Genomic DNA, 27,960 nt, shown 5'->3' on the forward strand with positions numbered 1-27,960 from the left:
ATAAGAGCTCAGCCACATCCCTTTGAAAAGGTGTGATTTGGGAAGAGAGGACTGCTGTTAGAGAGGCCTGGCTGCCTCTCTAGAACTAATTCAAGAGCCTGCCTCTCATTCAGGCAGGGGAAATGCTCTCTGTGGAATTTTTCCTAGTTTATGAAGGGACCTGGCTGTATGTCATGGCCTGATGGTGTTACTGCAGACAGCAGCGGATAGAGGATGATTTTCCTTCAACATTTCCTTTGCTGCATGGGGAAAGGGCTGCTCCTATCTGATTCAGCTGCTAGGCAGCCAGATTTCTCTCTGCTGGTCAATAAACCGAAATTGCTGTTTTATTGACCAGAAACTGGGGTCCTGGCTGCTACAGTTATGATTTAGTTTCTAATGTTGGGTTAGTTAGGACTTAGATATTGCTTAGATCTGTCTATTAAAGATGTACAGGCTGAAAGTGAATCGGTATTTCTGTGTTAAATAGATTTGTAGTGGCATCTGTTCTGCCCAATGGTTTTGACAGGGGAAACAGTCCAGAGACATTAAGATCAAGACACTTCAGTTGGTACTTCTGGTAATAAACATTTTTTGCATTGACGTGTCCGGTGCACTTGACTCTTCAGAAATGTGGTAAGTGCTTGAGTATCTTCTTTTACAGATCAGGAGTCTGAGGGAGGCTCGGAAAGGTTAAAGTCTTGATTTACGCTGATTGCTCAGGCTCCATTGACTTTCTCTTTGAAAGTCTTTCCCACTGGGCATTTGACTGACATCTCTTTCCCTTGAGTTTCAGTGCGTGTGCAAATAGTTGTGGCTCTTTTGCAGGGAGAGGAGGTGGATTAAGGAAAAGCAAGGTGAATATACCCTGCTGATGCACTGTGGCAATATGCTTTACCCCCCAAGGATGATGCTTCTCTTTTTGGGGTATCATTGGGATGCAGCATTAAGAGTGCACCGGTCTCTGTTTGCAAGCGTGACGTCTTACAATGCTGCAAGGTGAAGTCCCTCGTAGTGAGTGGCTTGAATGAGACAAACAGTAACGAGCTGTCCAGGGATGGTTCATTGGCTTCTGCCTAGCATAAGGAAAAGTGTCACTGTCATTTGTGCTTACCTAACTACGCAACTGAAATTTATCCTGGAACTGAGTTCCTGGTTTAGACGAAATCCCGTGGGTGAGATGCATGCCATTTGCACAGGGTTCTTAATTAGAAAAATTCATCGTAAACACAGGCATCTTTTTTTCTCATTAATATGGCAGGAGATAGAGATTAATTACATCAGCAGAAATGTCTGTTGTTGTTTACTATTTCTATGAAATGTGGCAGTCCTTGATGTCTGCAGACAGAGACAAGGTTCCGTATGATATTGCTGTGTTGCCAGTGTTATGCTTTTAATTATTTAATGAATTACTGACTTTTGAGTTGAGGTAGTTCCACAAGGCTTGCTATCTGCTGATCAGGAGATGCTTAAAACTTGCATAGGCAAGCATTTCTAGATCTGCAGTAATAAAGGAGGAAAATCATGGCATGTTTATTTTTTTTAATAGCAGCCTTCTCTTGAAATATGTGTGTTCTCCTCTCCCATACTGCCATTAGCAAAGGAAGAGATAATTCACTATGATAATTTCAAAATTAACAGCTTAGTTTGGGGCACAAGTAGATCTTGCACCCTTCTTCTGTCCCCTCTGTCCTCCCTGCCACCTCCAGTTCAGCTGGCCAAGGGATGCCCTTTTGAAAGCATCTGAAGAAGAAGTAGTCCATTGGCTGCACAGAGCTCAAGAACTGGAGATTAAAATTGCTTATTGGGTTCTTCTATGGAAACCTAACTTCCACGGCCAAGGATTAATTGCTTACATTCAGGTTTTGAAGGGTCTGTGTCTCTCGGAGAGAATAATGCAAGAACGGCTTGCTGGCTCTGAAGCACATAAGCATAATTTGAAATGGCTGCCAGTGGGGTGCAGCAGGAGCAACTAGACCACTGGGAAGTTGGTTTTGTTGACACTTTTGGCCAATAATCCCCATCTATCTCAGACAAGGAAATTTTCTCTTAGCTGGTTTGTCTCCTTTCTTCCTCCCCAGATGGATACCATGGTATGAACAGATTACTAGGGAGAACTGTTTCCTTCCCCTGCAGAAGGAAGGAGTGTGCAGAAAGTGTATCACAGAAACAAGTTTTGAGTCCTCTTTTAACTTGGCAAAGACTTTGCTTTCACCCCAGAAGCCTTGAGGAGCAATGCCAGCGTGGCAGACAGAGGCGGAAAGGGAAGCCCAGAGGAAGAACGGACAAGGTGCGTTTTGAAGGGATCAGTGTTGTAGCAGCTGGGTACGCACCTGTCGTGTCCTGGGCCAAATCCCACCCCGGCTCTCACAGTAGGGAAAAGTTGTGGTTTTCAGTTGCTTCTGTCCTCAAAGCACAGAGTGAGAAGATCCATGGTGTTATGAGAAAGGAGATGAATGTTTGTCCATATGTTCAATTAAGACCTACTCTTCAGTGAGTGCTTTATTGCAGGTGCTCTCTACACACTTCTTGCACTTTTTGGTTAAGAAATCTTCTTGTTCTCTCTTGTTATGAGTTAGGGATGAAGGTGCCTCCTGTGCCAAATACGATCTGATGGAAGGTCTTGCCTGGAAGATTTGCTTGAGTGTGAGGTTTGTCAAGTTTAAGTGGACATTAAGTTGGAATTTAAAGAAGTATCTCAAAATGGAGAGTAGAACAAGCATTTCTGCCTGTCATTGTTCTCAAGTGTGCAGTGCCTGTCACTCTCGGAAGAGGAACAGACTCTTGTGGAGTTGTTAAGATGCTTTAATAGTCACTGACCTATGGGCTGTGGTGCCTCCTCTGTCTGGAAAACACCCCAGAATAGTTTCTGTGCAGTTTCTTAAATGTCTAGTTTGCAGTTTGGGGGCCCAGACACAAAAGATTTTAAGTTCTGTTGCATGCCTGAGGACAAGAATTACAGACCCTTAGAACAGATAAGAATTTAGTTAAAATAGATAAGAATTTATTGACAATCCATAGCTCATTGGATTCCTCTATGTAAAATCTCATGTATAACACTAAGGATTAATTAATTAAACTCTTCTCTAGAAAATTTCATTCTTTAAGATGTGAGTAATGTAAAATTGCCTTACTGGCTCAAAAAAAGCATTAAAATAGGAATTTGAAGTGGCTGTTACCTGGCAGAGAACACTGTTAACTGCTTTTAATTATAAGACAATATTTTCTGTAAAGAAAAAAAAAAAAAGGTGAATTGAAGTCTTTTGTATCTTTATGGTGGATGGAAGCAGTTAATTAAAATAAACACTCTGAGTCTGAGATTTACAAGGTCTTTCAGATGAAGGACTTAGGTAGACCTGAAAGTAAGTGTTCCCTGCTTTGCAGTTCTCGCTTTGAGCTGAGATGGAAAGGCATTGTTAATCACTTCTCAAGGGCTCTGCAAGACATTGCTGCAGTCTTGTGAGCATCATTGATTGTGTCCTCCAAAAGATCTTGCTGGGGCCATGCAGCTGAAAGAAGGGATGGACAGCTGTGGTAGCTTACTGAAAGAAGCAAGAATAATTGACTTAAGAGCTTTTTTAAGATTCAAGAGGTTTTTTACTGTTCCTCTTTCTCTGTTAGGGCACTAATCTTATATTTTGCTCTGCAGGTTACCATGAACAACCATGCCATTCCTCCAGATTTTGCTAGCTGCTGGTAAGGACAGTGCTTGGGAGGTCAAGAAACACAGGAAGAACTAGTCTTACCAAGACATCCCTCCATCTGTCCACAAATGATGCTTGGATTTCCTTGTCCCTGGGTATTGCCTCCCTGTGAAAGAGGCAGAACCAGTACAGTCCTGTACCAGCAGGAGACAGGGCTCTGCTAGGTCATGAGAAGTCTGGGGACAGAGAGGTTCATCTTCCAATAACTGGGCTGAGAAGACTCTGAGGGATGAGACGTGTATTTGGAAGGAGTGTGGAGGGAAATAGGAGGAACTAAAGCTAAGCTGGTTTCCACCAGATTCTGGCTGTGATCCCTGAGGAAAAGAATATTTCCTCTGTTTCTACTGATGTTTCTACTCAAGATTAAAGCACTTGAGCAGAGGTGAGGACACTATTCTGGGAATGTTTTGCTTCACATGGGTTGACTGCAAAGGTAATTCTTCTTGTTAGCCTGGTATTAACCAGGGTCTATGAGTGGAATGACTCCATCACTTGCCTGGTATCATGGAAGTGTGCACTGAAGAGTAACAATAAGTCATTATCAACTCAAAGAAGTTGAGGGAGTTCCTTTCCCTCTTGGTTTAAAACTTGTTGCTTCACACAGGCTAACATGGTGATCTGGGAAGAGATCCAAGGGGTGAATGTATGTGGGAAAACAGAGAATGGGGATGGTTTCTCTATATATGCTTTTCCCAGTTGCTGCTTTCCTCTGAAGTTTATCAGTAATTTGGGAATTGATTCTGGCATATTGCTCTTTATGTTATAATAGAACGAGTCTGTTAAAGGCATATCTGATAGATGCTGGAGTACTTGTATGAGCTATCCTCTGTTAAGATGTTATCAGGATAAAGGTGGTCAGTTGCTGGAGTGGTTGCTGCACACCCAGCTCCAATTCAGCATGGAGCAGAGGAACTGTGAGGAAAGGTGCTCTTTGTTCTTGCAGCCTCCAGTTCAGCTCTAAGGGTGGCTGGAGCAGCCTTGCTGGAAATATCCTTGAAGTTCAAGCCACTGGCCTAAATGCTGACTCCATAACCCAGACAGTGCATGTTATCCTGGAGATAGAAAAGTCTCACAGCCTGTGAAATGGAATGAGGGGGGGGGGGCTTGCAGGGGGGCAGGCAGAAAAAGATAGGACCAAAAAAGTTAATTTGAATGGGAAGTGTATTGCAACGTGGCAAGATAGGACCAGCTTTATTTCCTTGTGCTTTTTTCTCTCCGTACTCTAGGCTGCAGAGAATATAATCTACTTAAACAACCCTGTAGACTTTCTTCACTTTCAGATGAGAAAAGGGACAATAATTTTTTAGGAAACCTTAGGTGTAGCTATGTGCACAATTTCTGAACTGAGTTGTCTGGGAGATGTGTTAATTGTGTGGGTGTATATTGACATCCTTGCGGTTCATGTGGCTGCCCAGCTATGAGTGCGTACTGTAATGATATTTTAATTGTGCTAATTTCTGGAGAATTTATTTTTTTGGTGTAGAAGATTTTAATAATCTTTGTATTATTTTCCCATTTTATTTAAAGTAGCAATTCAGATCTAGTGTTCCTCCTACCTCTCTTGAGTGTTAAAAACAAAATAGTGACAAGCCATTTGACCTCCTGGCAAAACTGCTGGAGGTCAGAGGGACACCTCCCTGTATCTACCAAGGGAACTGACATATCTACCTAATGAGAGACCAAACCTGATCTGTTTGGCTGGTTCACTTCTATCCCCACCAAGCAGAGGTCCATCCTGTGCATGTTTAGTTTAAAAGCCCCAGAGCATTCCTGCAGAAAGGGCTGGTGGCAGATGGCTCCAGGACCCAGCTGCATTCCTTCCTCTCTGATTTCTCTTGTCTGGGGTGTCCCTAAGCGGAACTTGGGGAAGCCAAGAGCTATGGACAAGCCAGGTTACAGTTCCCTCCTGTGTGAGGGTGGTCTGGCCCACGACTGAATGACTCATGCGTGCATCCTCTGATGAAGTCACCAAGGTGGCAGTGACTGGCAGCAGGTAGCCACCTCCTAGTGGGAGGTGATGTCTGAGCCTTGCAGCAGGGGCTCTACCAGGAGAAACTAGTGAAGCACTTTCGATTCCATTGATTAAAACCACAATAAATGAGCATTTGTTTGTGATGGCTAAGTGAAGTTGTAGTACCTCAACCCATTCAGTTTTGTTAGATGTATCAGTGTTCCCAAGTCAATGAGCCCTCTTGAGGAAGGTATCTCTTTTCCCTTGAACATCTATCATCACGTCTCAGACCTGGCATGGTAGGATTTGAACTGTGTGACACTGGTTAATGCAGGGATATAAATTGCTATTGCATTGCCTCTGTCACGGTGTGTGCTCTGTGTCAATTGTCTCTTTCCAAGGCAGCCTTTTTTGAAGCAGTCCACTACATGCTACAATTACATTTTTGGTGAGGAAGATCACTTAGTTTCTGCAAAAAGAAACATGAATTCTTCCCTAATCTATGATTAAAGATCAGTGGTCTTTTGAAAGATACCTTTCTACTTTAGCACAATTATTCATTCTGTTGTTCCTCGTGACTGGCGGATATATATCAACTGCAGACCTTTAGCATCACAGTACAAACCTCTACTGCCTGTGTTTAAGGACTGATTGTTTGTTTATAGGAACAGTACCAGGCAGTTATCCTCTGCAAACCGGCATACAGAAATGGGTAGTGTGCATTCCTAGCAAATCAGAAGGGTAGGTTTGCAAAAATTGCTCCATTTGGTGACAGGTGTAGTTTACAAAGCTTTGATTCTGTGAGACTGTTTTCTGTTGGTTAACTTAACTGCTAGTTTCTAAGGAAGAGTGTGCTGCTAAGCTCTGCTGCTCTGTCTAGTTGGGGCACTGGTTGCTAAAGGGTCAACTTTCCCCAGTTACCAAAGTGACCAAGGAAGTGTGTGGCGATATTTTTTTTTTTCTTTTGGCTGAGCTGTTTAGGGGAGAAGCTGAAATTGGATGCTCATAACAATTTGATGATTGTTCTGAGAAAAGTTAATCACAAGAGCTCCTCAGGGAGGTAAGCAGGCTCAGTAGTGTGGAACTTATCAGCGTGGATAGGTAGCAACACCATGCTGGGTGCAGGCATCACAAATGGCTTTGGTGAAAGAAGTGGACAGAGCCCTGCAACTGCAGTGGGGCGTGAGGCAGGAGCTGAGCATCTCCTCTCAGCACCCTGCTCCCGGGCAGCATCCGCAGCATGCTGCGAGTATTAAATTCCTCCTCGCGTAACTGGGAACTGGCTCTGTTTGCACTGGGTAAGAACCTAGCTTTAAAAAAAACAGAAGGAACAAAGCAAACTAAAAATTACTATGGTATTGCTATGGTAACAAACATCTAGAAATGCAGACAGATCTCTGTATCAGCTGTAGGCTTGGGCTTTATAGCCTGTGCCCTGGTGGTTGCATATGCAATCACAGACAGAAATGATGCTGTAAAGGGAAAACAGCAGCAGGTTTATGATACCTTGGGATCTTTCCAAATGTGAGACCTACTGCTCTCTCTGAAGCAGGCTAGGAACAGTTGCAGGCTGTTGGGTCACATCTGTCATTGCCTGTTCACCACCCACCCAGGCAATGAGAGATGAGGGGCCAAATGCACTTCATAGCACTGTAATGGCTGAGCAGAAATGGCTGATTATGGAATCGTGTTGGAATATCCTGCATTTCGAATTTAAGACCTCTTTGGTCTTTTGTTGGGCTTTTAGGATGTTATGACTACATGGAGAAGACAAATTCACTTTCCCTGTAGTATTATCATTTGCAGCTTCCAGCAGCACATTCAGTGTCCAGCCCTGGCGAAGGCAAAGGAGCTCAGCTTTTTCCCTCGCATGGTGTTTAGTTGTGCATGCAGTGGTTCTGGGTTTTGCTTTGTTTTCGTTCTTGTTTTCCATTTTCACTCTGCTATGGGCAGTATTAAAATAAGTAAAGGAGGAGAGGAGGTGCCAGCATCAGAGAGCTTTGAGTTTCTGGCTGAGAGGGAGCAGGTTCTTCCAAAGCACCCCTAAAGCATGGGTTGTCTTGGTAACTCAGCCATCTTCTCCTCCACAGGCCTCTCCCAAAAAACATGGCAGAACTGGGCAGTAGGGGAGGAGAAAAAGTGAAGTAACTTCCACCAGGACAATTACACAGATGTATGGGACCCCACTATTATAATCGTGGAGGCTGATGTTAGAAGACCTGGCCTGAGAAGGGTGGGCTTGAAAAGGAGAAAAGATCTCAAAATGCTGCCTCCTATAAGAGGTCTGTTTCCCTGCATCCCTCCCTGAGGGTTGGTCCTGAAACAATCCTGGCATGTGAAACGGAAGCTGCCTCTTCCAATGCAAGGTTTTCTCTATCTTGCTGCAGTTCCGGCTCCCCTCGGAACCAGGTCACAGGCTGATTCTTCCTGACTATCATTTCTAGCTTCAAATTATTTGAAGCTACTGAGCGTGAGATGTCACTGGGGACTTGATCTGGATGCTTTTGGCATGCCACTTCTTTCTGTTCTACTTTGCATGTGATTGCAGGGAAGCAAGGGAAGAACTCCAGGGAGCTCAGTCCCCTGGGTCAGGGCACACAGTGACATGTAGTTATGTGCAGTCATGCCAATTAATGCTGGTAGTGGACATGCATGGTGAAACTGGCTTTGTGCTGACACTTGTATTTCAGCATTGACCTCTGTGCTGAGTGCTTGACACTACAACCTTGAACAACCTTTTAATGTTGGTTTGTGGTGGAAGAGGCAAGGCAGAGATCTGGATGAACTAATAGATTTATTGACAGACAGGGAAGTGCCCTTTGACTAAGGTAGATAAAGTCCTGAAGTATGTGCTTCTGTAAAAATTCAGTACGTATCTCATCACTGCTTTCAGAGACCAAGAGCAACTCACGTGGCTTAAACATCTGTTATTTATGGAGAAATATCGAAAAATGCTGTCCCGGCAATGTGCTGGATCCTGAGCTGTGAACATTACTCAATGGGCATGAGAGCTGCTGTGCATGCTCTGGCTCATACCCTGTGGCTGCAGAGCTCTCAGTGGGAGCTGCCTTTGTGCTAACCAAAAATAAGATCTGAACCATTAAATGCATTTTATTCAGTAGGAGGTGCTGCTCTGCTAAGGAGTTTGGGGTTTTACTGGCGTTGGGTATGTTGCTGGTCAGACCACCTTCAGACTGCCACTATGCAGGGCATGTGGGCGAACACACTGCCGGGCTGCTGTTGCTCCCTAGTCCTGCTGTGTTCAGACTCATTATGTAGAATAATGAGCCACAGTAAGAAACGCTCATTCCAGACTGTGTAATGCAGAGTTACAAGTTAATTCCTCTGTTACATTCGCCTTTTCTCATTTAAGGGTAGACCATCTTGATCTTGTTCCCTGTCTAACAGTTCTCCGTGTTTTTTGGTGGTTGGTTTTCTGTGCGTGGGATTTGTTGTGGATTTTTTTTTTTTTTTGTCCTTTAGTTTGCTTTTGTTGTTACTGTTTTGTTTTTTGTTTTTTGGTTTTTTTTTTAGTTTATTTTGTCATGTCTTTGGTGCTGTCTGTCCCCACGCTTGCAACCACAGCTCTGCTTTTGGTTGTATGAATTTTTTCAAACCTACTTTGAATGAACCTGTCAGCACGTTTCCTTTGTTCATGTTTCTTCATCTCCATGTTCCCTGCTGGAACCAGAAATGCTAAAACCCAATGAGAGCGAGCCAGAAATGTGAAGAATGTCTCAACATCTTTTTCTATTCTGGAGAAAATGAATTGCATTACAGACTCCATGTCTTTAACAAGCTGTATTGCATTTAACCTTTACCTCCCCACCACAACCTCCAGCTAGAAATTTATACATTATTTGTCTTTTGGGTAATGAAGGCTATTTAACAACACATTAGAGTGGTTTCTAAGCACAAGCCATTTTCTGGGACAAATAAAGAGTTGCAAGAAGCGAAGTTCAGTCTCTTAAACAGTTTGATTTTTTTCCAATATATCATAATAAAATGAGTGTGAATGACTGAAAGGTAGTGGAAAACTTGGACCTCAATTGGTACTCTGTGTGTGTTTGTTTCTTTCTGTTTATATTTTTGTTGTGGCTGAAATCCTGTCCTGCTGATGTCACTGGGAATTTTGCCACTGGGTTTCACTAGTAATTTACAGCACACTTAGATTTTACATTGTGTTCTTCTGAACATAAACAACGCCTCTGTGGTTCATGCTGCTCTCTGCGGAGAGGAGCAAGCAGACCTCACCGAGCAGAGCTCATCCTCGTGAGCAACCCTGTGGTTTTCATGGAGCTGTGACAGGACTGAATGTGTCTAGGTTTTATTCTTCATTCATATTTAGGAAGGCTGCTGAAGCCCAGGCAAGATCCTTTGTCCATCACAGCACTGTGGCTGTTGGGAGCTGTGCTCTCTCTTTGGTGAAGATCTTCCTTGACAGTATCGGTTATACTGACACAACACTCCTCTGGGAAGCAAAAGGTTAGGGGCACAGCCTCAGCTCTCAGAAACAGACACCCACATTTTTCTTACAACATATTTTTTTCTGAAAATGAAATTTGGGCAAAACTCACTAGTTGAAAATGTGGAGAAAAATGTTAGATGTGTCTTTTAATAAACTAGCTCAAAACCATCAGCTCCCAAAATCTGCCTGACCAGACTTATGGTTTAGCCAGGCCAAAACCAGCCATAGCCCAAGGTTTGTAGAGGTGCTACTGCTGACGACAAACGTTCAAACATTGCTTGATTTGAAAACCAAGTTGTGTGTCCTTTATCTTCACCTTCTGAGTTTTGAATTTCTAAGCATCCACCTTTTTCTGTTCTGCAACTATGAAGGCAAAAAAAATATCCTTACAAAAGAACATCGGTGAATTCTATGAACAACATAACCCAGGAGTTGAATCTTTCTGAGATGGTCTTACAATATGTGACTGGCAACAGAACTGTGAGCACTGTATGTGTGAAATCAGATGATGGTTGCCCTTAGTATTGGATGGGGATTGACAGAGTAATGGACTTTAAAGATCCTTGCTGGTCATTGCAATCATTGACTTTATTTTGCCACAGTTTGCACCTGCAGAATGAGACAAGTGGCTGTTTGAAGGACTGTGGCACTTCGTGCATGGGGGAAGCTATGTTTCCATGTGCAGTGGTTTTGGCCATACTTGTCCTGAGTATATTTCCAGATTGTCAGATGCGTCCATTTTTGTGATGCCTGCTTTGATGGCTCCGTTCTTCCTTCTATGCCTGGCTCTTTCTTGAGAGACAGCGATTAAATGGCAGAGCAGAGAGGCTGTTGAGGAGGCCTCTATTAATAATGTGATTGAAGTCTAGAATGACAGAGGCCTGCATAGCAACACAGGGTTTTTTCATATTTGACAGGCATATATGAGCCCATTTTGTGGTTCTTCATTGGTATGCATTATCCTTGATGAAACTTGCTATTGGGGAGGTGAATTTAATGTCTTTGCAGATGGAGACCCAAGCAGGAGCAGAGTGCAGCTCTGAGGGTCTTGTCATTTCAAATTGATTGCTGAGTCCTGGATTTGGAGCAATGCAGTAACTGAAAAATTAATCAATTAAAATGGAATATCATTTGGCTCCTAAACAAAATGCCAGAGGCCTGATATTCTCAAATCTTCACTGACAAATAAACAATGAGTCTTTCCACTGCTAGAAGACAATGTTGCATGCCAGAGGGCTGAATTCATAGCAGAGAAGATAGCTGAATGAACAAGGTCTTGTGCAGAAGGACTCATATTTTGAATAAAGCATGGATGCATATGCACCATCACTATTGTCGCTACAGAAAGAGTATTAGTACAGTCCCTGGGGACAGTTCTCATGGCTTCAAACCTCTGAAATACAAGCCCACATTGTGAGTTGCAGGTCATTCTTGAACTTCTCTGAGAAATCAGGTCATAATTCAACTGCAACATGAGGAGTTATATCAACTCACTCTGTTAAATGCCAGTTTGATTGTTGGTTTACAGACAAGTTGCATTTTCATATTGGGCCTGGCTAACTCCCAACAGGTCCTGCCAAGGGCCTTTCTGTGTGATGTTCAATAGCTAATCTGAGGAAGAGCTGTGTGGAGCATCATGGTAAATTACCTGACTTGTCAAGGTCACATCCTACCCAGGTGTTATTTCCTGGGCAGACAAGCTCTGTGCAGGCTCTGGGGCTGCACACAAGCCTTCAGGAGCAGTTTGGTGCCCCAGCTGGCACAAAGGCAGGAGCTTGGCTCCCTGAGGCTGGTTTGCTGCCTGGCTCGGTCTGCAGGATGTGCTCTGCTTCCCACCTGCCTGGTGCTGCCACCTGCCAGAGGCCATGACAGGATCTGTCTGGTAATTAACATGGGGAGCGAGCTTGTGCAGAATTGGATAATATTCAAAAACATGACTGTTTGAGCAAGACTCACTGTCAAGCACATGTTAGGGAAAAAATCTTCCCTTGCTGGAAGATGGGGAGGAATTCCCGCCTCCTGCTGTGGGGCTGGGTTTGTGTCTGGCGGGGGTGTGAAATGTCCCTTGTTCCCCTGGCTCAGCTGTGCATGTGCACAGTGTTTCTGCAGAGTGTGAATGCTGGCCAGTTCCAAAACCATGCTATTTTATTCTTAATCTTCTAATCCCCATTTAAAGCCCTAACTGTTGATGATGAATCATTAAAAAGGTCTTCAACTTCCTTTCTCTGGCCTTAGCAAAAAGCCCTTACAGCTTGATCTTGAAGGCAAAGAAAATGAGTCCCGAGCTTAATATAGTTAAATGTTTTAATGCTTTGGATGAGCAGTGCCCAGTCCTCAGTGCAAGCTGACCTCTGCTCACCTCTTAGATAACTAGTTCACTGCTGACTACGTTAGCAGCTTATGAGGTCTAAAGTTACTTTCTCCTCTGTGAAAATATTTGTGGTGGCATCTGTCACTCTAGGCAGCTGCAATTCACTGGGAGGAAAAGGCTGAATGTAGGTCACTTGAGTTCAAAGGGAATAGATTAGTACATCAGCACAGAAGGCACATACACATGTTGTGTCTGTGCAGGCAGTGTAGGTGGGGGAATGGGCAGAGAGAGATGCAATTTATGTGACTGATATGTTTAATGAAGACCTAGACCACCTTCATTTGAACTGTCTTATTGGCTTCATAGGTGCTACGAGGAAATCAGGAGGGCATCATTTGTCTTGATACAGATGCTATAAATTGAAATTCAGGTGATGTCTAAATGGCCACTGAGCATCTAACACTTAGAAGATGGATAACAAAACATTGTACCTTTTTCTTCTTTGTTTTAGTAATTCAAAATCACTTGGAAACCAGGGACGTTCTTTACATATTTAAATATCTATAAAGACCGGGATGTTTTTCCAGAAGAAAAAGTGCAACTTCCTATAACGTGGTTTTTTTTTTTTTCCTCTCTGAAGGACCTCAAAACACACTTTTACAAACTGTACATATAACCTTTGGTAGACCAATACTCCTATATACAGTAAGCAACCTAGAAAACTTTTGCTAAGGACGTTCGCTGTGTGATACCAGACAGATGTCTGAATGCAGACAGCTTCATGTCCATGTGACTGTTGTTTCTCTGTACAAAACCTTCATTCCCAGAGGCACTATGTCCCCAGCTGCCCACTGGGATCTCTTTCTGACAATGCTGCTGTTTTGGTGGGGGTGCCAGCACGAACTGCCTAGTCCCTTAGGTATTCAAAGAGTGTACTGTCATGTCTGTTTTCTCTCTGGCACCAGATGTTGTCATGGATATTTATGGATCGAGAGAGGTCTGCTTGGAAAACAGGTGTTGCTTCAGGGAAAAGCAACGCCATGGACCTCACACTCCTCTCTCATTCTGGTACTTAGTAACTTTGAAGACCATCTCATCACTGTTGTTCAGGGTTTTCTCCACTTTGTTTTCTCCTGGAGAGAAATATAAAAGTATGTAGTCTTCTATCAGCAAAAATGGCAGTGTTTGTGTCACAACAAAATTTGCCAAATAGGGAAAAAATGGCTTTGCTCCAGGGAAAGAGATGAAGATCAAATAAACATAGAAGCCAGATGTATATATCTGGACATGTGGGTGTTTATATAAAATCAATATATGTGAATGTCATGAATATATTAGAAACAAAAATTGTAATATGATTTTTCAGTTTTGCATAATGGACATCTGTGTGTATTAGACTTCAAAATGAGGGAAGAAATAGGCCTTGGCAACTGCTTTGCCTCATCTGGAGTCTGGTTTTCCACAGTTCTGAGCAGGCTCATTTCCTCAGAGCTATTTGGAAAAGAGTGCCCTTGGGCATCTGCTTCCCCTGCTTTGCTTTATTCAACACTCCTGAAAACAAAAGACGAGAAGGATGCCTCAGGGCATCATGTCCCCTCACTCCTTATGGGCAATGTCCTCCTGCTGGGCGAGAAGACTTTGCAGGATCCAGCCCTTGCTAACTGCTCAAGGTCTGTTTTGGGATTAGAGCTGGTTCAAAGATGGACATATTTTGTAGAAGTCATCTCCTGTTATATGTTATATATCTCTATATGCTATATCTGTCTTGGCCAGCAATAGAATATGATAATTGATAGTATTGTGCACCTGTCACGTGTGATGTTGTATAATAAATGCCAGCCTCTTGGGCTACCATTCTACAATGAGTATATATCAGGACTGTATTTGGAGGGGAATCTAAGAAGGCATAATTTATGCATGGACTGCTAATCTACATGAGGGTGGATAGAGGTTAATTCATGCTGAAACCAGTCACTGCATGTGAAAGTGAGTTGTTTGCATGCAGGATGTTGCTGTGCTCATATGATCAGCATGGCGGCGAGTACCCCATATTCTTAAGGGCTGCTGTCTGCAAAATGAATGAAACTGATGTGTGCTGTAGTGCTGGCACTTGTTCCCTCCGTGTTACTTTTGGCAGTTCTCCACTTGTCAACCCTTGCTGCTTTGCATAGCTTTGGGACTTAGGCAGAGTGATCCAGATGTGCTTCCTGGAAGCATCCCTCTCTTCTGTAGACAAGGACATGCAGGATCAGGATGAAATATCACAAGAAGAATGCTTCTCCACAGAGGCACAAAAGAGATAGCTAAGTAGGATCACTAGGCAGAGGCCACATGCCTGTCTCTGAAGCAAGACTGTGAGTCCTTAGGCATGAAAGTAAGGAGTTGGGACCATAGTAGGACAGGCATCACCATCCCATGTGTTGACAAGTTAGATGAGGGTAGTAGTGCGTGAAGCTGTCAGAGAACCAGCACTCGTGATAGACGGAGGTAGTAACTTAACTGCTCTTAGGGGGTTTTTTTGCTGCTCCTCTTGTAAACTTCCCCTATGTTGTTTTCCTCTCTTGTGTTGCCTACTTTCTTCCCCAAAACTGCCCAAAAGATCAGCTTGTCAGACCATGGCAAGTGTGCTTGAAAGGTAGCAGCCAAGCCTTTGTCTATCAACACACTGTTGTGACCTCTAAGTCAGCAACAAGCCTGTTTCTAAACTCTTCACACTAACAACTCAAGTCTTCTTGTGACAGACATCACAGGAAAGTGTGATGTTCACCTCATCCAGCCTGTGGGCAATAACATGGAGCACTGTGCCATCTTCTGTGTCTCTTGGAGGAGGCTCTGAAAGTATCATCCAAAAACTGATGGGCGTGGGGAGGACATTGCCATAGAAACCAAACACAGAAAAATAATTACTTCTTTCTTGCCTTATACAGGATTTCCACCTTTTCAAGCCAGATGCTTGAGGACACTTTCCTTGTCAACAGCTCAATGTTTGGCAGAGCTATGAGGGAAGAAGGGAAGAACAAAACTGAAAATGCCTGGTGGAATCCCATGACTTACTGGCCATGAGGCAGGGATGGAGAGAAAGGGTTTCTTGGGGCTATAACAGATGAGAGCAGAGATGCACTCTTGCAGAGCTGGCAGAGAGTTGCCTCTGCATGCACAGAAGCCAATAAATGCCAGGAGATGGTGGAAAAGAGTAGGGAGGTAGAGAGGCACCTCGGGCAAGCAGCAGTGCTGGAAATCAAGTCCCAGCAGACTTTCCCTGCTTCTCACTCCCACCATGACAGCTCTGTCACAGGGCCTCGAGAAACCCTGTGAGCTGGCAACCATGACCTCTTCTCAGAGGGCAATGAAAATAGCCTCTGCTAGAGGCCTGTCACTGGTCTCTCCAGCCCAATTTGGAACTGGCAGCAAGCTTTGACATTGTCCAGTGCTAAAGGCAGTAGAAAATCTCATGTGACCAATTAGCTTGTGTGGGAGCTGATCAATTCAAGTTGCTTTACTGCTTCCATTGTGTTATTCCAGTTTGTGCAAGCTACAAACAAAACATTCAAATTAGTCTCTGAGCTCTTCTGTCAGCACTTGCACTTCCTGAAGAACAGAGATGGCTCTATTTAACTGTGGTAATTTTTATTAACATTTCATAACAGAAGTTCTGTGAGAGCATGGTTCCTAAACCACATTTAAAATGCTTTACACAGTTAAACAAAGCATGAATAAAATAGATCCTGTGCTTTCAGGCACATCATTCTCTTTTAAAAGTATTTTGAGCCATTTTTCAGAGAAGTATATGGACTATTTCATGACATATAACAAGAGCCGTGCGCACACTGGGATTCCTAAACCCAACTGGAAATGCAACAGACCCTCTATAACAAATGCTCTTGGCAATGGACACTCAAGATGATCTCTTGCAGGTTCAGCCCATCAAGAGTAGCTTGCTCCCTGGCAAAGCAGGATCTCCTAGGAATTTCTTTGGAGTTGCTGCAGTTCTCAGTCCTGCCCTGTTTGTGCTCTGTGTCATCCGTAGCCCATCCATCTGCCAGCATATGGATTACAGAGCTGAGCAGGGCCTGTCTCCATGGCATCCCCAAGCACTGCTGTGCTCTCTAGCACCTGAATGCTGCTGGTGGTGCTGTGCTGTCCTGTCCTCTTTGGAACTTGTTTTCAGGTCACTGGGACAGCTTACGGAGCAAGTGGATTGAGCCCATGGAGAAAAATTTCATACCATACGGACCCCAGCAGCTCCACTGTGGTTTACAGAGGTGACTTGATCCTGCCCTTTGCTCAGCCAGCCAGGTTGTATCTCAACCCAATGGGCTGAAGCTGGCATTAAACCAGTCCAAAGGGGAAAACCTCTGCTGAGGGGGGCTGGACCTGCAGGGCTGGTGGGAGAGAGGTGCTGACAGGGTTGGGGATCATGGCAGCGGTGGTATGTGAGGCTGCAGCAGCGGGATGAATCGAAGGGGGGACTCGAGAGGGAGAAAGGTTTTATGAAGTTGTTAGTCCCTGGCTTGCTTTATGTCCATATTCATTAGTTAGTTCTTCCAGGGAAAGGTACTCGCTGGGGATGGCATGTGATTTATGCTTTTCAGTCCTGGGATTTGATGGAGCTGACACAATCATGAAAATGAGCTTAAAACAAAAAAGCATGGCAGCCCCCTGTTCCATTTGTTGTACTAGCACTAAACACTTATAAGGAAGATATGCAGAAGCTTTGGAGTATACATCTCACCATATAAAACTGCTGCTGGATTAATGGTGCAGTAACTGTAAAATCATTAGTTGCACTTGTCTTTGAGACTTTTACATACCTTACTTTAGCTAAGTAATGATTCCTCATGACTCCTAGAGTATGGTTGTCCTTTTTTAATTTGACTAAGCCTGCTGCTACAAAAATGTATCCTGCGACCCTGCAGTCGCCAGCTGCTCTGGTTTTAGTGGCTTTTTGCATTATTTTGGAGCTGGCGTGCGTGTGCCTGATGGTAGTGATAGTGCATGGAGGTGAGTGGCACTTTCTGTGTTATAGTCTTGTTGTTCCACAAGTGATCAGGCCTAGAGGAATATCACTGGGCTAGTCAAGAAATGAGCCTCTCAGGTTTTCATAGAAGTGCATGGCATTAATTCCTTTCCCTTAATCCTTTACTTAGAAAGTTAACTTCACTACTTAAATAGTTCCTGGTCTCTTGAACCATGTCAAAACACAAATAAGGACGTGCTTTCAACAGCGGAAGAGCAACTCAGTCCATTCTGTCACTGAAAGGGAAAAGCATAGGTGAAAATGAGAAACGGTGAAATAAGAATAGAAGGTTTATAGAATTTCCAGAAATTTTGGTATGTGAATTGTGTCGGAGGTCTAAGCAATGTTTGGGACAAACCTTAATTTATACAAACTGCTGTGCTAATCCCTAGTCTAGACACTGACATTTCCAGTGCCTATTCATCTTTATTTCTGCTTTCATCTAGCAAATTCTTTTGGTCTGTCACAGACCATCAGTCAGAAGGAACTGGGCTCTTCTGCTCCCATAACTCCCACTTGTTGTTCCAGCCTCAAGCATGGGGATAGAGGGTGTGTAGCAAGCTACACAGAGAACTTACAGGTGTGAACCATCCTGTTGTGCTAAAAGTCTTAACTTTGCACTTAGGTGTACATACTGTGCCTTTGATATACCCAAAGCTCGGATGTGCTTATATTGACTTCTTCCTGAAGTGAGAGGTGTTAATGTGAAAGGAGAGGAAAGAAGGGGTGGACATCAGTCTGCCCTCCTCAGAGGGTTTGGCAGGGAATTGGCTGCTGTATCAGAACCTGTGCTGCTCTTGTCAAGTATGTTTTCAATTAACAGTGAAAAATGTCCTGCAGTCAAACATCTTTGTTCTAGGAAAAAAATCTGATAAAGCAAGTCCGTCCTTAAAGATAAGCTTTATATTCACTTTGCCAGGCTTGTTCATAGCTGTCTGGGCTCCACTCAGGATGATGTTTTCTCTCTTCTCTTTATTGAGCTTTGCTGTTGTGTGCTTTGTAATGAGCTGTAACATGTAGCACTTTTCTGGGGAGCTGCTACCTTGATGTTTCTTTCATGTTTTGTACTAGCCACAAATGTGATGGACTGTAGGGGTTTGTGGGGCCTTAATGAATTGTTTTCAGACTTTTTTCCCATTTGTTGAGATGATAATTTTTAATTCTAATCCTGTTACCTGATACGTCTGACACTTTTGCTGTGGACAAATCCTGTGGATTTGATTAATGTACTCAGTCTCAGTATCCAAGGTGCTTATGAAAATACTGAATAGTGCTGGATCGAGAACAAATCCCTAAGACCTGCTCTCACCATAGCCCCTCTGTTGTGACAGTGAACAGGTAATTCTGCTCTGACAGTGGCTTTCCAAACAGTTTCACCCATTCTGCATGAGTTTCCTCTAGATTTCTATTTCTGTAGCTTGCTAATAACATCTTACCACCGCCTAGCAAAACCCTTACCAAAGTCATGATGTATCTATCTACTGCTTTTGCACACCCTTAAGACTGATTACTCCATCACAGGAGAAAATTAGGTTGCTCTGACATGATGCCGTCTTGACAAATCTCAGTTGGCTCCTGTTTATTGCCTTGTTATCTTCTTGGTGCTCAGAGATAGGTTGTTTGATGACTTGGTGATTACCTGTTGATTAGCTGTCAGTCTAGAAGCTGAACCTAGGCCTCCTGAGCTACTATCCCCTGCATCCTCCCTTTGCCCTGTTTGAAGAGAGCACAAAGAGATACTGGCTGAGATAAAAATGAGAAGTGTTCTTAACTGACAGTTAATTCCCAGTGCTCTTTTATCACTTTTAAAATTTGATGCGTAATTAATGTGAGCACCATAGTATCTAGAGGAATTAACCCTAATAGTTCAAATTTAAATGTGTCATGGCTCTGAGGGCAGTAATGGGCCTTCCTGTCCCTGCCTGCTCCCCAGAGCTCCTCTGCCCATGGCCCAGGACCCCATTTCAGCCCCCCTGGGGCCATCAGCCCCTGACCCAGCGATGCTGCAGGAGGGCCTGTCTCCAGCTCCCCACAGCCCTGCTGTGCCTGGCCATGGGCCCTGCAAAGGTGGGCCCACAGCCTGGTCTGTCTCCAGAGAGGTGCCTGATGCCCGGGGCTGGGGTGCCACAGTGGCCCCGAGCTGTTCTGCCCCTGGCTGGAAGGTGGGATTGTGCCCTGGCTGCCAGGCCCTGCCCTGAGCCCCACCATGGGCAGCCCCCGGCCCTTGCAGTGCCCTGACAAAATGGCTCCTGAAGACTTGCTGCTGCTTCCAGCTATATGCACAAAGGTTCATAGCAATATAAACCAAAACCAGCTATTGTTTTTCCAGGGCCTGGGGAGACAGAGGTAAGTAGTAAAGGGCAAGCAAGTGACTGCAAAATATTTGAAGGGGCTTGATAAGCTGGGCTTTTGCTACACATCAGTGTTGTTTTCTAGGGCAAGAGGAAAATAGAGAAATGGAAGCAAAGTTTGACAAAGCACCTAGTGCAAATTAAAGGAGAAAAACGCTTCAATTTCTAGAGATATTAAAGTAATTATTTTCTTCCTTGTACTGAAAATATTATTTCAAGGGAGAGCCTGGGCAGGGAGCTCTGAAAACAGACGTGCAGATAACTGGGCTGTTGCCCTAACCCAGCGATGTGCCCAGCGGTGCTGTCGCAGCAGGCGCTGTGAGGGATGGTGGGGCACAGCGGCATCCTGCACCAAGGAGCAGCAGGGGGACAACGGCATCCCTTGCCGAGGGGCTGCAGGGGACAACGGCATCCGTCACTGAGAGGTGACAGGGCAGAGCACTTGCTGCCTGGAGGGGTTGGGTTGGAGGCAAACTTATCTGCCCAAGTGTGCCTATGTGACTCATGTGCTATGGTAAGTCCATATGCAGCAGCTTGGTTGTCCAGTGGTTGAATAAGTTTCTTTGTGTTGAAATAGTGGCACTTTTTTTTTTTCCCCCCCCTATGAAAAGACATTTCCCTTGTCCTTCTATGGTAAGAAGGAGAAATCTGAGCATTAGGCTGACCTTGGCTGTATTAGGCAGAATTTTATGGACTACTTTCATTTTTTTTTCTCAGTTCATTCATCTTTGCAAATGGAATAGTCCTAACCTTTAATTTCTCTTCATGGTCTGGTAGCTTCCTTCCAGAGACCAGTTTGACAAAACTTGTGCTCTGGCTGTGGCTGCTGAGCTGTCACTGATTTTGTATAACAGTTTTCTGTTATACTGGTTTCAGTTTTCTGTGTCACATTTGCAGTGCACTGGATTTGCTGTATTTCCCATCTCAATGGATGGAATGCAGGGCTTCATTGAGCTGTCCATGGGGACATTCGGATCTGTAACCCGCGTGGTCACGGTTCGTTTGAAATCCATCAACATGCATGAGTAGTTCAATTTGTTTCTTCTAATGTTCATTATCTTGCACTTGTCTATGCTGAATTTAATTTGCCATCATCTTACCCAACTGTCTGCTTCTCCTAGGGCTGTCTGCACTGCAGGGTAGCCCTTCTTGGAGAAAGGTGCAGAGATGTTTGTTCTTCTAAGTGCTTTCCTGCTTAAGGAATTTGATGTGGTCCTGGGTCTCTCGAGTTGTTTCCCAGCTTACTAAGTTGGGTCAACGAAAATACTGTGTGATACTGGGGACCAGTCCCTGGTCTCTTGCCCTCTAAATCTCCTAAAAGGAGCTTTTTAGGAGAGGGAGAATTGTGACCAAACCTAGTATTAGAGTGTATCCAAACTGTTTTATATAGAGGGATCTCAAGATCTGGGGACTGTCCAGCACTTTGGATGAGATATGAATGAAGCAAAATCTGTCTTTTCCAGCAGTTTTAGGGAGATCCAGCACTCATTTGTACAAGGCTGGGAGTATTTTATGGCTTCTTCATGATTTGGTCTATCAAATCACTACCATAGACAATTTGTTTAAATGACTTTGATTGTATAAACAATCCTGATTGCTTTATAAGCTGATATTTTACAGTTTTTAGTTCTTGCGTGGGTCTGGGGACAGTCACATGCAGCTTCCAACTTTATCATGGACTGGGCAAAGCTGGGCAAGGCACAGCAGGCAACCTGCTAAATCAGCTGCTTCTGTTTGTGTATGATAGTGATTGCTGAAAGGCTGAAACTGCTTTTGCTCAAAATTCTGTGTTTCAGCCACATTGGCTGGAGACTGCTCTCAAACCCATGTTGCCTGGAAGGCTTTCCAAATACCTGCAGCCTCGAACCTTCTGCATAGCAAGAGCTACAGGGAATTTGGCTCTTCCTGTGCTATCAGGAATGGCAGCTTTCATCCCAAGCTCAGTCAGTAAGGATAACAGGCCTGCAATTTTCCTTGGAGAAGGCAATTGTAACACCATATCTGCGAGGGTTTCCTGCTTTTCTCTCCAAGATCTTGCCTGTCCTGCCTTTCCCCATACCTCAGCTACTTCCAGATGTGTGGCAAACAACCTGCCTTAGTGTACGCATGTACAGGGCAATGGTTGGACTCAACTGATCTTGAGAGTCTTTTCCAACCGAAATGATTCTATGATTCTATGTCTGAACTTATTGCCTGTGTTGGCTGCTCTCCCTGATGCTCGTCTGTGTTCTAGATGACAAGGGCTCCCCAAGGAGAGAAGAATAGCCGGAAGGGTTTTGATGAAAAGGCTTACTTGTCCTCCAAGCTGCTGAAGGCCGGAGAAGACCCCTACCGCCAGCATGCTTTTAATCAGCTAGAGAGTGACAAACTCAGCAGCGATCGGCCCATTCGGGACACCAGGCACTACAGGTACCGTGCAGCCCTTGCTCCAAGTGGAGGAGTGTGGGGAGTCCACTGCCCTCCTGGTGTTGTTCTGCAATGTTGACAAAGGATGGTTTGGGCTTCTCTTCACCAGTGTTGGCCCATTATTTCATGGTTAATCGGGAAAGGTCACAAATGTGCAGAGACCCTTGACTAATTCAGCCCCAGCTTGTTGCTTTTCTAGTACCTCTTCTCCCAGGTCCAAGCATAATCTTGTTTCAGCACAGCCCCTCCATTGCAGCTCAAATTGCTCATCTGACCATTGTTTTTCGCACAATTTCCCTCACACTTACAGCTTCTCTCAGTGACCTTCTGTCCTGACTGCGAGTTATGCCACCGTTGCAGCCTCGCTTTACTCTGGTGTTCCTCATCTGCTGTGCCCTGGCTGTCTGAAGCTGGTTTGGTGCCTTCTTGCCAGCCTGAGCATTATAGTTTGAATGAAAGCTGCTGGGACAGGAATGAAACTAGCATGTGAATACAGTGAATATTTCATATCTTGCAAAGTACACATTGTTCTGTCCATGTTTCACTGGGAGTGAATTTATTCTGCTGACTAAACTCATCTTTAAATTGCTAATAGTGCTCAGGTAACTATTTTGTAGTTTCTGGAGTACAAAAAAGATAACATTGTACCTTGAAAGTTGTAGGTTTGATAGTGATACGATAGTGTAAAACAGGCTACTTCAATGGATAAGAAACAGAAGCAAACTAACCATGTCTGAAATGCTTGTCTATCTGGGCTAGAACCAAGACCCTACCTAGGATTGCAAAGCAACATTTCACAGCTGCTGGGAATAGGAAACCAGGCATTTAACTTGATTGAAACTGCGAAAGGGATGTCAGGAGACATAGAGCTTTGTGAGCTTGCAAGCACTGACAAGCATCAGGGTGCTTTGTGAAAGCCAGCACTCAGGACCTTGGTTGTGAGATCAAAGTCTGTGCTTCTGTTCCCCAGCATAGTACTTGGGATTGACTTCCTAGTGACTCAGAGGCAGTGGTGGCATGTCCTGTGTTACTGACAAGTCTCCCTGCCAGGCAGAATTGCTGCTTTCTGTTAGTCTGCTGTCATATTCTGGCCTAAAACCAGCTTACTTCAAAGGTGAATTAGTGTTTATTTTGATCTGTGGTAGCATGCAGAGCACGTTTTTTGTGAAAAGCCTCTTCTATGCATTTCAGTCTGAAGAGCAATGTTTATGCGGTTCCCTGTAAATGTACGGTCATTTCAGCCCCAACTTTGCAAGGATTCCCTTCGGCAGTGGGGAGTCCAAAGCAGTGTATAATCAGAGCAGATAAACCTACTTCCATGTTCCTTCCCTTTGCAGAGGTGGCAGTTTGGAAATGAGGGAGCTGTATCTGAGCACCTTGACCTAACAATATTGGAGGGGTTGCTGGGGTGGCAATTTAGGATGAGGAATTATTTCAGCTGATACAAGTTAGATTGGTGTTTGAGGAAAGCCCATCCTTCTGTCACAAATGGACCTGGCTCTCTGTTTAAGGAGTGGGGTTCAATAGGTCACCAACATGTCACTTTTTCTTCAGGCACCTAAGCAGAGCTTGAACATACTTGACTCCATCTCCTACAAGCTCCTTCTGACCTAGCATGTAGCTATTTTTTTTATTCAAAGCAAAGACAGTGCCAACTTTCAAGCTCAAACTTTGTCCTTGTCGTCTGTGATGCTGCAGTAATGCTGAGGTCCTGAGAAGACTTCCCCAAATAACACATACACTAATCTCTGCTGCTTTTCCACTTCCTGATGCCCTAATACATTTAATATGCATTACATCACAGAGTTATTTTGAGACAATAATAAATGTGGTATGTCTCCTGTCTGGTCTCAGGTTTTCCACATTAGTCTTTATCAAGGTTTCTTTATGTGTTTGAAAATTACTGTAGGAAGCTGGTGTCCCCTTAATAAAATATTGCAATGAAAAAGGCATAAATCAGTAGGATTAAATGTGATAATAAAACCAGTAACAGTTTAGTAATAGCCATAAATAACAGTAAGTAAATGTGGAAGTACAAGTAGTGGGTGTAAGAACTGAGTTACATTCCCTCCTGAGATGGATTCTGTCTGTGCATGGCCTTGAGTGGTTAAAAACACTAGGCCATAATTTCAGGTGTGGGCTCTTCATTGGGCAGAGAGTTAGTGCAGACTGACTGCTGTTTGACACTGGTTGGATACTAAGAAGGCGGACACTCTGGAGGAGCAGATCAACCCAAATCTGCCATTCCTAATATCTGCCAGGATTGGATTCAGGATTCACATCTGTGACTTGTTCTCCCCCAAGAATCCTTGTTCTCCACAAGGTATGAGCAGCCCTTGTGCAAGCTGATCCTGAGTTAATCCTTGGTTCTGAGTATGAGAATCAATGTGTGTACCTAACATTACAAAGTCAGATGAGAAGATGGGAGGAATGGCTTTCCATTGCCAGCAGAGGTATTAGTGTTGAACCTCAGCAACTCCCTGATGCAGCACTAGCTAGTGTTTTCCTTTCTGTAAAGCCTACTGTCCAAAGAATTTGGAGTGCTTTACAGAGCAATACCAGCTCCATGCATCCTTAGCATGTGCATGTCCTATGCATGCATAAACAGGATTTTACATGAATCATAGGCAGATCCAGGGACTTGAACATTTGTTCCCCATGAAACCCATATGGTCTTCTCAGCATGCAGCATTGTAAGTTTAGGTATCACAGCCTCAAAACTTTGCCTTTCAACAGGCACAGTTGTTTTTAAGCTCTGCCAGCCTTGGTGCAGGGGCTGCTGATGCTTCTCTTGCTACAGCTCAACTGTGCTGTTTCTGGTTTTAGCATATTATTTTCTTCTCCTTTAGAAATTCTAGGGATGCTGCTGCAATGGCTGCTCCTGGATGACGTTAGGCTTACACTTCTGCTCTCCCATGTTGCAGGTGCACTTCTGTACACTATGACACAGACTTGCCAGCTACCAGCCTCATCATCACCTTCCACAATGAGGCACGCTCCACTCTGCTCCGCACAGTGAAGAGGTGAGTTCAGCAAGGGGTGCTGGGCCCAAATCATGGTGCCTGTAAGGGCACTGATGGTGGGTTAGGCATTTTCCAGCAGTTAGACAAGCAGTGTGGGTGCAGTCGCCCAGCTGCTTGTGATCTGCTTTTGAGCTGGCCCATGAGGACAGGTCAGGATTGGCAGCATGGGAGTGTCTTCAAGGACAGAACATATCTGCAGTTAGCCCCTACATAGCCCCTGTGGAGTGATTCGTTAGCAGCAGGAAAGGGGCTGCTTGGCCTGCATCTGCAGGTGGGAACAGTCTGTATGAGCTTGGTTTGGAAGAGTGAGGGGGGACCAAAGGGCATACTGTGGCCTGCTAGATGCAACTAAGCAAAAGGGCTTGGGAGGAAGGACCATGTTTCATAAATGGGAATAAGCAGCTAGCCCCCTGCTAGGGCATGTGTTCCAGGTGCTGGGGCTCACTCAGTGAGGGCAAGGGCACAGCTCACAAGTCTCTCAAGCAGAAAGTGATAAACTCAAAGTCTTGTTGGATACGGAGGCCCTTGCAGTGTGAGCAGGAGTCACTTGCTGGTAAACAGATACTGAACCTGATGGCACACCAGATCCTTCCTGGAGCTTTGTGCCTAGACCCTGCTCAACCCACAGGACACTTGCTATCTTGTACCAGTGTCTCCTTATAGCTAAGTATCACTAGTAGTGGCCGAATCTAACCAAGTATAAAAGTGATATCGAACCTGTCAGCATCCCCAAGTAGATGGGAGCGTGCAATTATCTGTACCACAAAGCAATGTTCCAGCTGCTCCTTCCTTTCCCCATCACCCCCACAGAACACAGTGAGATGCTTCTTTTTCGTTTTTGCACAAAAAATGCCCTCTGCCCTCTCTGACTTATCAAACCATTTCTCAAAGGGTCTCTGAAGCCTGCAAGCAGGTCCAGGAACAGCTTGTGGAGGCTGAAGGAAGAGTGAATTTTCCAGGGAGAAAGTTGAGCTGATGGTATCACTAACAGGAATGCATTATTCATCATCACCACTTCTTCCCCTGTCAGTTCCTGTGGGCTTAGAGAAGTGTGCTTTGTGAATAAATAATATGCTTTTTCAAGTTGGCCTCATGGCAAGGGGTATGGATTTTGGTCTGCTAGGTTTGGTGCTACTGTGTTTCCAGAGACTTGTACGTATTGCATTAACACGTTTTGCCTTTTTATCTCTATAATTTCCTTTTCGTTTGAACCATAAAATGAGTTCTACAGAACCACTGTTCAGAAAATGAGCAGATTTGTTTGGAAATATGGTGCTGCTAGGGCAATGGCGAGAGATTTCTGCCTATTACATCATAGGTCAGATAATAAATGGTTAGGTGCTCCGAGGCCATGTTAGTAGGATCCTTAAGAAAATCTAAAGGCAGCCAATCAAATAGGCAGATGCTATGATAGTTAAAATGAAGAGAAGATGAGATTCAGGGCAGCAGTAATGCATAAAGAGAGAAACTGATTCCAGATCCTATGGAGATGTTGTGTACTAACGAGCAGATGAGTGTTGCTGATGCATCAACAGGCCAGGCTTGCTCAGAGCAAGGTCAACTAGAGTAGGTTGCTCAGGGCTGGTCAGTTTTTAAATCTTCAAGGATGGTGACTCTGCAGCTGCTTTCTGAGCATTCTCTTCTCAAGGCTAAACAACCCCAGCTCTTTCAACCCCATCTCATACATGTGGTGCTCCAGTCCCTTAATTATCTTAGTGATCCTTCACTGGACCTGCTTCAGCATGTCCCTCCTTTTCTTGTCCTGGGAAGCCCAGAACTGGACATAACACTCAAGATGTGGTATTACTGGTTTCCTGCAACCCAGAGCCCCCAATTAAGACCCTGAAAAATGGATGAACCATCTGTTCAGATTGGTTCCTGCAATCCTGCTGCCACTGTAGGAGTGCTGTTGTGAGGGCCTGGTCACACTCTGCTGTGAATGGTGGGGTGGATGGCATTTCCTCCCAGACCTCTGGCTACAGCTGGAGCCTTCATTGCCAGATGGTTTACAGCCAATGCATATGATTGATTTACTCCTTGCTTGCATCAAATGTCAGAAGTGTCCGTGATTTATCCCTTTCTGGTGAGAGATCCCAAAGGCTGAATTCTTCTTGGGCTCTACAGCATTTGCAATGTCACACTGCCAAGCATTAGCTAGTAGCCTTGTCTTGGAGGCATGGGAGGTTTGACAACCATACACAGTGGTGAAGGTTTGGGTCATGGCTGCACTGTCAGAAGAGCTGTGGGACTGAGTCCCACTTGCAGGTTGACACTGATGTTACAGAGAGAGTTGAAGATTCACAGTGCTCTTCAAGGCCTCTTCTGTAACCCAGGAGTCCTGACTTTCAGCAAAACGCATCTGAATGTGCCAGGCTGAGTTACTGCTGTGAGTATAATTGTCACTGAATTCACATACACAGTGTAGTGCACCAAATGCTTTGTATTATAATTATTACTTTGCAGCATTGCTTTGGGATAAGTCAGGTATCAAAGGGACAAAACTGTTCCGTTCTCTTTGGTTTATGATCTGGCTGTGAGGCTGCAGAGGACCACAGTGATATTAAGCAACAGGAGGCAGAAAATTGCACTGCCTGCTTAACTGTTGACTAGTCAGGCTTGCAGCCTGTCATTATTTCTATATCCATAAGAACTTTCTTAAGCCAGGTAGAGCATGATTATTTATGTAATTAAAATTAACCATTTGAGATGCACCTGGTGAAAGTTGCATATGATTTAACTATTATGAGCCG

General features: G+C 44.3%; 1 protein-coding gene across 2 annotated transcripts in view; it reads left to right on the forward strand.

Moving 5' to 3' along the window:
* The window catches only part of GALNT16 (polypeptide N-acetylgalactosaminyltransferase 16), a gene marked incomplete at its 5' end in the record, with an annotated part of 87,435 nt that overhangs the window by 26,009 nt on the left and 33,466 nt on the right, over positions 1-27,960 (forward strand). For both annotated transcript variants that reach the window (XM_082058740.1, XM_082058739.1), the window contains 2 exons: positions 22,015-22,190; positions 25,112-25,210. In XM_082058740.1, coding sequence (XP_081914866.1) covers positions 22,015-22,190; positions 25,112-25,210 — 275 coding nt within the window. The remainder of the gene's footprint in view (positions 1-22,014; positions 22,191-25,111; positions 25,211-27,960) is intronic.

The sequence above is a fragment of the Streptopelia decaocto genome (assembly GCF_964273445.1).
Source record: "Streptopelia decaocto genome assembly, chromosome: 7".
In the NCBI taxonomy this organism is placed as follows: domain Eukaryota; kingdom Metazoa; phylum Chordata; class Aves; order Columbiformes; family Columbidae; genus Streptopelia; species Streptopelia decaocto.